The following is a 7,774-nucleotide window of genomic DNA, read 5'->3' as shown; positions in this document are numbered from 1 at the left end:
CAGTATCTGGGCAGTCCCAGAATGACGTGAGCAGATAACTACTGGAAACTCAAAATACTATTGGATTCATTGAAAGTAAAATTACTGACCGATACTCACTAATCAGAGAAGGCTAGGTCACATTGACTGTTAATTCCCCTCCACAGATGCTGCATGACCCACTGCATTCCTCCAGCAGATTGCTTGTTGCTCAAGATTGCAGCATCAGCAGTCGTCTCCTCCAAGACTGCAAACTGAACTCTGAAGTTTTCAACAATTAGCCAAACAGTGACAAGATCAATCACGCATCTTGTAATGAGAAATATCTGATATTCACTTCTCTTCAGAGACTGAGAACTCTGCAGAAAATGCAGCATGTCCATTCATCACTGCCTCAGCACATCACCTTCACATTAATGCATTTGTTTTTCTCCCTTGTAATCAATACCTTCAAGGAGGCATTGTTCTACAGTATATCATCTGACCTACTCCAGTTTTACAATTCTCAGTGATGCTCCACTTGTGATCTTCTGTGCATGACTGTGATTGGCTGCCTGAAGTCCCATGCTAATTCTTTCTATTTCTTTCTCATCTAAAGCAACTTCAAGACCTTTTCCTCTGACAAGGATTACCTTAATATGTTTGATAGACACTCTTGTGAAGTACTCAGACATTTTATGGTGTTGATAGTGTTAACTGTAAACACAAGTTATTGCAAAAACCGATTCCATCAAGTTAACTCAATCTTGCCTGCTTCAAAACAAAAAAATTATGTGGAAGAACTACTAACTGTATTAAACTACGTCCATAATTTTGAGGATATAGTTTAATAGTATGAAGAGAGCAATTATGTTTCTTTGTGAAAAATGATGCAGAATAACAAGACAAGCAACATCCCGCCACAGCCAGCTACACCAAAACAAGCAAAGGAGGGAAATGTCTTTAAGTTGCAGTGTATTTTTTTTAAACAACTTTTTTTTCTGGCACACTGCAAAACAATGCTCAAACTATATATGCATAAGTAAAACTAATCATGTTAAAATTGGATTAGAAAGTATCTTTTTTCTTAACACAAAAATTCATTTTAACATTTATTTTGGCTACAGTTCACAACAGATCCAAACTGAAAACTAAGCAATATGTAAAAATGGCTTTCCCATGCCTTCATCCTCCCCGTAAGAAATAAATGCAGTCGTAATTTCAGTTTACTTTGGATCACAGAGACTAATGTCGCTGTAATCATAAGTTTAACATTAAAAAAAGAACATCAGAGTAAGAAATGAAGACTCCCCCAACATCTGCTCAAATTTAACGGTTAAGAAAAACTACAGTCCAGAAGCAGCAATAAGGCATGTACTGCACAGTTTAATTTACAAATGTTTTCAAAATACGGTACATACTATTCTTTAATTTTTTTTTACACCAATAGCATCTGCAGCTAATTTTTTTTTGCATTGAAGAGCGCTGTGTACATAGAAAATTACAATTTTAACCCTCGCAGGAAGAAAGGGGAACATTAACTAAATATTAAGAGCAAGTACCATCCATCAGTCTTTATTAGTCATTTGTCACCTCATAGTAAAGGAGCTTTTCAAAGAAGACTGGATTTTTGTTACAGAATGAAAAAGAGTGATAAAAAGGAAAATCTCTATGATGAGATTTGTCTGCCTCTGATTTTACTAATAGTGCACTGCTTCTTTTGAATTTCTCTCATATTAATCAGAGTTTTTATTATTGGAGAAAAAAGGACACTTGTCCGGGTCTGAATTAATGAAAGGAGAGAAAAGTAGGTTTTGGTTGCTACAGCTAAATGATTCCCCAGTATCAACCACTGGCTTCAATGTAATCAAATGTGAATAAAACTGGCAGTCAGTACTCTCAAGCAATTAGATTCAACAACCAAAGATGAATTTCTTCACTGAAATGTTTTACAGCCCCATGTCAGAAATAATTACCTTTTCCTGTCATTACAAGGTTTAAAAGGCAAATATAAAAAAAAGAAAGTATTTCAGTGGAAATGAAATGAACATGGCTATGACGAGGAGGAAACTCTTTCATTTTTAAATCTCATAGATAGAAAAAAAAAGCATGTGTATTTGCCAGCCTTTTGCAGTGTAAAGTCCTTCACTTTCTGCCCTCTTGTTGAATTCTAAACCTCCCACCTTCCCATATTAAATGTGTGTACCTCATCATGTACTATCAAGGACAATGAAGAATGAGAATACTGGCAAACCTCTTGCACTCTGCTTTTAGATGGAGATGGTTTACTTTGACCAACAGCATACTGTGCCAAAACGTTGATCCTGCCCATACAGGTATGCAGAATGCCTAACAACCTTGTACAATATATTTAACTTATCTGAAGTCATTAGTTCTCATTTAAAATTAATCTCACCCTAGCAAAATAAATTGTGAAAACCCTCTTTACTGCCCTTTTCAAATGGTTGGAAAGTACACATGTATCGGTAATAAGAAAGAGCAGGGTTCTTTGGTGCAGTTAGCCCATTATCATTTTTATTTAAAAAAATTAAATGAAGAATAATATGTACCAATCAGAATTTTGCTGCGACCCCTGGACACCAGCTGTCTGCTTTGCCAACACAATCAAACGTGGCTCTATAAACAGGTGCCAAAATACAGATTTATGGGGCTGACACTGTCTGAATCTCTCGAGCAATGCATGCAACTCTGTGTTGCAATGGAATCCGATTGTAGTTAAAGGCAAAGATTGGTTGTCATCAGGACAACCGCCTGTTGTCAGGGTTTGCAGATGATTTAGTTGGTCTTCCTGATGGGTCGCTTGCCTTTCTTCAGTGCCAGTTTGTTCTTCACATACCCACGCTTTCTTTTAGAAGTCTAGGGCATAAAGATGAACAGCATTACTAATTTGCAGTTTTCACACCTATATCGCCAATATCTTAAACCAAATTAATACATTCATTAGAAAATAAAGGCTTGGCACAAACTTTTCTTTATCAGGGATTAGGGAAGAGAGATGGAGTGCTAAAGGCTGGTTTGCAGTAACTTTCTTTCCCCCATGTCTGGTTGCTTTGACAACCTTCAAGTAATATGCTGTTGAAACATGTCCTGGGGAAAAAAAAATCAAAAAAACCTACAGTTACTGAAGTGATATATAAATATATATAAAATCTGGCTTCAGACATGTTCAGCAGTTTCCATGGTACCAGATTTATCAAACTCATTAGTTTCTCACAGCATGAGTTATCACAACAACAACTCAAATGGCATGGGGTAAGGAGGGCGTGTGTCTATTGATGTAAAATGTCAATAACCTTTTCATTGACGGAGGGAACAGATACACCCAGGGAAGAATGTTCTTGCTTCAAACCCTGTGCTTCCACTTGGGCACATTGGCACCTATTCCAACACAATGGCATGAAATTATATACTGAATGTTTCTAAAAAAAATATCACGGCTTGTCACTTGGTTTCTTCAGATGCTGGACAGAATTCAGCAACACGTTGGATTTGGAGGAACATTTTGGCAACAGAAGAAAGTAATTATGTACAAAGTTCTCAAAGGCTACCCCACCTTTTTTGATAAATACTTGTGTTTGGGCATTATGTTAGTTACTCTTGGTTTATGGTCAAGTTTCTCTCTGTTGTCCAGCTTCTTGACTTTGTAAATTCTCACGAGCCAGTGCTCTGAGGTGAAGGCTTCTTCCAGGTGTTTGAATTTGATGTCTTTGTTCCCAATTTCAGCATTCCTGGTGCGATCGAATCCCGGTGGTGTTCTGAAATCCAGCTGTAAACCAAAACACTGTCGTCAAACTAATTCCTGAAACAAATTACAGTTTCACATGTGGTTTCTCTTAACTATTGCCTTTCCCAAAACATCTTCCTCTTTTCCAAACTGCTTCAAGGTATTGGTTCCACACGTACCTTTTCTCCCTATTCCCCTAGTAACCCTTTATTCTAGTTTCTCCCCGAACCAGTCTGAGCTCGCCTGACTAAAACTAGCAATTACAAATGCCAACATTCATTAGTCCCACACCATCTGAATAACCCAATGACCAAAGTGGATAATTTCATTCAATACTTCAGCTGTCATCATTTTGCCCACTCACTTAACCCTACAACAATCTTTTGCAGACTACTGCTCCTTTACAATTTGCTTGCCCATTTGCTCAGAGTGCCTGGTGGCTTTGTATAAGTCATCGATGTGAACTGGAAATAGCTGAAACCCCAGCTGATTCCTGAGGTATTCCATAAATATAGCCTTCAAGCCCAAAAATAACCTAGCTTTTCTTATCGTTTCTGTCAGTTAATCAATTTTCTATGTTAAGACCTCCTTGTTATATCTTCAAAGAATTATAATTAATTTGCCAAATATTATTTCCCTTTTTAAAAAACACACCGTATTGAGTAATCTTATTACAATATGTGCATATCTTCTTACCAATGAACTCCAATATTTTCCCCAACAATAGCAAAAATGGCCAGTTTCTCGATTCTCTCTCGCAGTTTTGCATCTTCTGTTTTCCCAAATCACTGGAAACTTTCCAAATTCTTACCAATTTTTGAGCCCAAATGTCTCCTCTCTGCTTCTCAAAAATCAGTGAACCAAGATCTCTTCAACTACTGGTATCTAAAAATTTTTTCACTATCAAGACATTCTACTTACCTTTTCTTCTTATCAAAGTTCACAACCGCACATAACCCTTATTAAACCCATTCACTCACTTGCTTCACCTCTCTCTATTCTACTGTGATCCGAGTTTCTTGCTGTCACACCCAGATTGATACAGGAAAACTCCAAAAGTTCACCAGTCATGAGGTTTTGCTGGCATTGAACTGGGAGATTTTACTGGACTATTAGATTTTATTTCTATTAATATGGAAATACTTCAGTTTCACTTTATTTTGAAGATATTGCACAGTATTATAATACATTCTTCAATGAAACAAGAGAGTATGAAGGGAGCAGGGGAACTGAAGCCCAGTGGGTTTATACAGTGTGGGAAATGGGGCTCTGCTAGCTTTAAACAGACCATGAGGAGTAGGGCCCCAAAGATTAGAAAATCTAGAGATGCTGAAATCCAAGCAACACACACAAAATGGTGGAGGAACTCAGCAGGCTAGGGAGCATCTATAGAAAAGAGTAAACAGTCGACGACAGGGCCAAGACTCTTCATTAGGACTGTTCACTCTTTTTCATAGTTGCTGCCTGGCCTTCAGAGTTCCTCCAGCATTTTAGGAGTAGGGCCCCATTGATTTAAAAGGAGGGGAAGGGGCCCTGGTGGGTAAAGGAAGATCAGGAACTGGAGAAACCAGCAAGTATAAAGGGGGTGCAGGGAACAGAATCTGATGTGGCAAACCATCCGAATTTTCAAAAAATAGGGTAACAGTATATTTGCGTTTAACTGTACTGACCTTTTATCTGTTGCACTTACTTTAGACATCATTAATTGAGCTTCAGGATAGCCAACTTTTCACTTAAGATCCAATGCACCGTCCAAATGTTCATATTTTCACAAGTTTAAAATGACAATCAAAATATCCGAAATAACGTAATTAATGGTACTTATAACACCTATTCACCTGCATCTCTCCAAATCTGTAGTAGGACATCTTGTACATGAGACAGTTCAGTAGAGTTGGTGAGCCAGCTTTATCAACACGAAACTCTCCCTGGGGTGTGAAGTAGTCACTCTCCTAAGATAAAACATGTTTGCCAATTAGCAAAGCAGCTGAAGCTATTAATTAAACAAATCTTTAACGAAAAACATCACTTTACCCGGATATCTTTTGGATGCTCTCCTTCTGCTATCCTGACCATCCAGAGGAATTTGTTGATATCATCACCCGAATAACCGATCACTCCACCAAATATAATGAGAACATAGTCCACATCCAGACTCCGCATTATCTGGTAGGCTGCACTCTCATTGGATGACATTGCTTTTCCAACCTGAATGATAATCATACTGAACGTCAGAATCCCTTCATAAAAGGAACAAATGGCTAAACAGGTTCTGACACAAAGCAAAACCAGTTCATTGCCAATATTTTTACATGTCCACTCTGTAACTGAGAAATTCCCCAACTCAATGGTACGGAATGAAAAATAGAAAGTCAGCTGTTTCCCTCTCTCTGTAGGAACAAGCTGGAAAATGGATTTTAATATGGAAAGGGATATATTTTTTTTTAAAAAAGGTGACACTTAAAGTTCTCAGAAAGGCAGCGTCCATTATTAAGAATGTCCAGGACCCAGGGCATGCCTTTTTCTCAGTTACCATCAGGTAGGAGGTACAGAAGCCTGAAGGCACACAGCGATTTAGGAACAGCTTCTTCCCCTCTGCCATCCGATTCCCAAATGGACATTGAACCCTTCGACATTACCTCACTTTTTTTTAAATATACAGTATTTCTGTTTTTAGCATGTTTTTTAATCTATTCAACATACATGCACTGTAAAAAGTACACTGAATAAGATACTTTTTTCACTTATCATTTGTATTTAATTATATATATTATGTATTGTATAATATATAACAATTATATAATTATATATTATACAATACATAATATATATAATAATATATGCAATAATAATAATATTCTTTATATAATAAGATTACTTATTTTTTTTCTTCCTCTTTAGTATGTATTGCATTGAACTGCTGCTACTAAGTTAACAATTTCATGTCACATGCTGATGCTAACAAACCTGATTCTGATAATGAATGCTGATATTTGCATTACAGTGGAATTGGAATACGAGAGGTAGAAAGTCCTGATACAATAAAGGGTTTGGTGAGTCCTACACCTGTTATACCATGCAGTGTTCTGGTCTCTTTAACAAGGAAGGGAATTGTGACCGTAGAGTGTCAATAGTATTTGCAAACTTGATGACTAGACAGGACAGCTGACTTATAAAGGAGAAGTCATGAAAAATGGATCTATATTCTATACAATTGAAAGGACTGGGAGGTCATGTACTTGTAATGAATACATTTATTATGAGGCATGACAGGATAGATGCTGCAAGTTGGCATTTCATGGTTGAAGAATCAGGAGTGTGATGCTCTCAGGATAAGGCAACTCCAATTTATGACTGAGATAAGGAGACATTCCTTCACTGAGTTATGCATCGTTCAAATTCTTTACCCCACTCCTTTCGATGCTCATTTTATGACCACACTATCTGAGACCGAGATTAACAGGAAATCAAGCAATATGGGAAAGGGAAGGTAGAATGGAAAACACAAAGTACACTGCAGATGCTGTGGTCAAATCAACATGTACAAGTTGGAAGAACTCAGCAGGTCGGGCAGCATCCGTGGAAATGAACAGTCAACTTTTCGGGTCGAGACCCTTCGTCAGGACACAAGGTAGAATGGAAGCTAGGCCATGATTGTATTAAAAGTGGAGTGAATCCAAATTCTTAAAAGCTCATTAAAAATAATTATCTTCCAATTACCTTAATAAATAGGGGTCAAGCATAAGCTGCACAAACATACCTATAAACCTGGCTATGGATATGTGGTGAGGAATTTTGAGTCATTAAGAGTGGACTGAATTAATAGTCATTTGGAAAAATATGGATTGACTTAGAGACGGTGTGATCAAGTTCTTTGATGGTGAGTGTGACTATACAGAATTTCAAAGGTAGATAACAAACTGGTCCAAAATTGGGGATCTTGGGATTAAATGGACACCGATTCCAACGTGACTCTAGGATCGAAAGCAGATAGTAGTGGTGAATGGTTCTTTCAAAATGAAGAAAATTATACCATAGTTTGGTGCTGGAACTGTGAGCTATATTAAGAAA

The 7,774-nt window shown here is 37.4% G+C and overlaps 1 protein-coding gene across 1 annotated transcript in view; it reads right to left on the bottom strand.

The window, feature by feature from the left end:
- Positions 1–1,324: 1,324 nt before the first annotated feature.
- The window catches only part of stt3b (STT3 oligosaccharyltransferase complex catalytic subunit B), a 103,153-nt gene continuing 96,703 nt past the window's right edge, over positions 1,325–7,774 (bottom strand). The window contains exons 13-16 of the mRNA XM_059945414.1: positions 5,738–5,911; positions 5,542–5,655; positions 3,533–3,745; positions 1,325–2,835 (exon numbers count right to left, since the gene is read on the bottom strand). Of these exons, the coding sequence (XP_059801397.1) occupies positions 2,755–2,835; positions 3,533–3,745; positions 5,542–5,655; positions 5,738–5,911 (582 nt within the window). The 3' untranslated portion in view covers positions 1,325–2,754. The remainder of the gene's footprint in view (positions 2,836–3,532; positions 3,746–5,541; positions 5,656–5,737; positions 5,912–7,774) is intronic.

Source organism: Hypanus sabinus, chromosome 20 (genome assembly GCF_030144855.1).
Source record: "Hypanus sabinus isolate sHypSab1 chromosome 20, sHypSab1.hap1, whole genome shotgun sequence".
Classification (NCBI taxonomy): Eukaryota; Metazoa; Chordata; class Chondrichthyes; order Myliobatiformes; family Dasyatidae; genus Hypanus; species Hypanus sabinus.
This window is presented reverse-complemented; position numbering and strand designations above follow the sequence as displayed.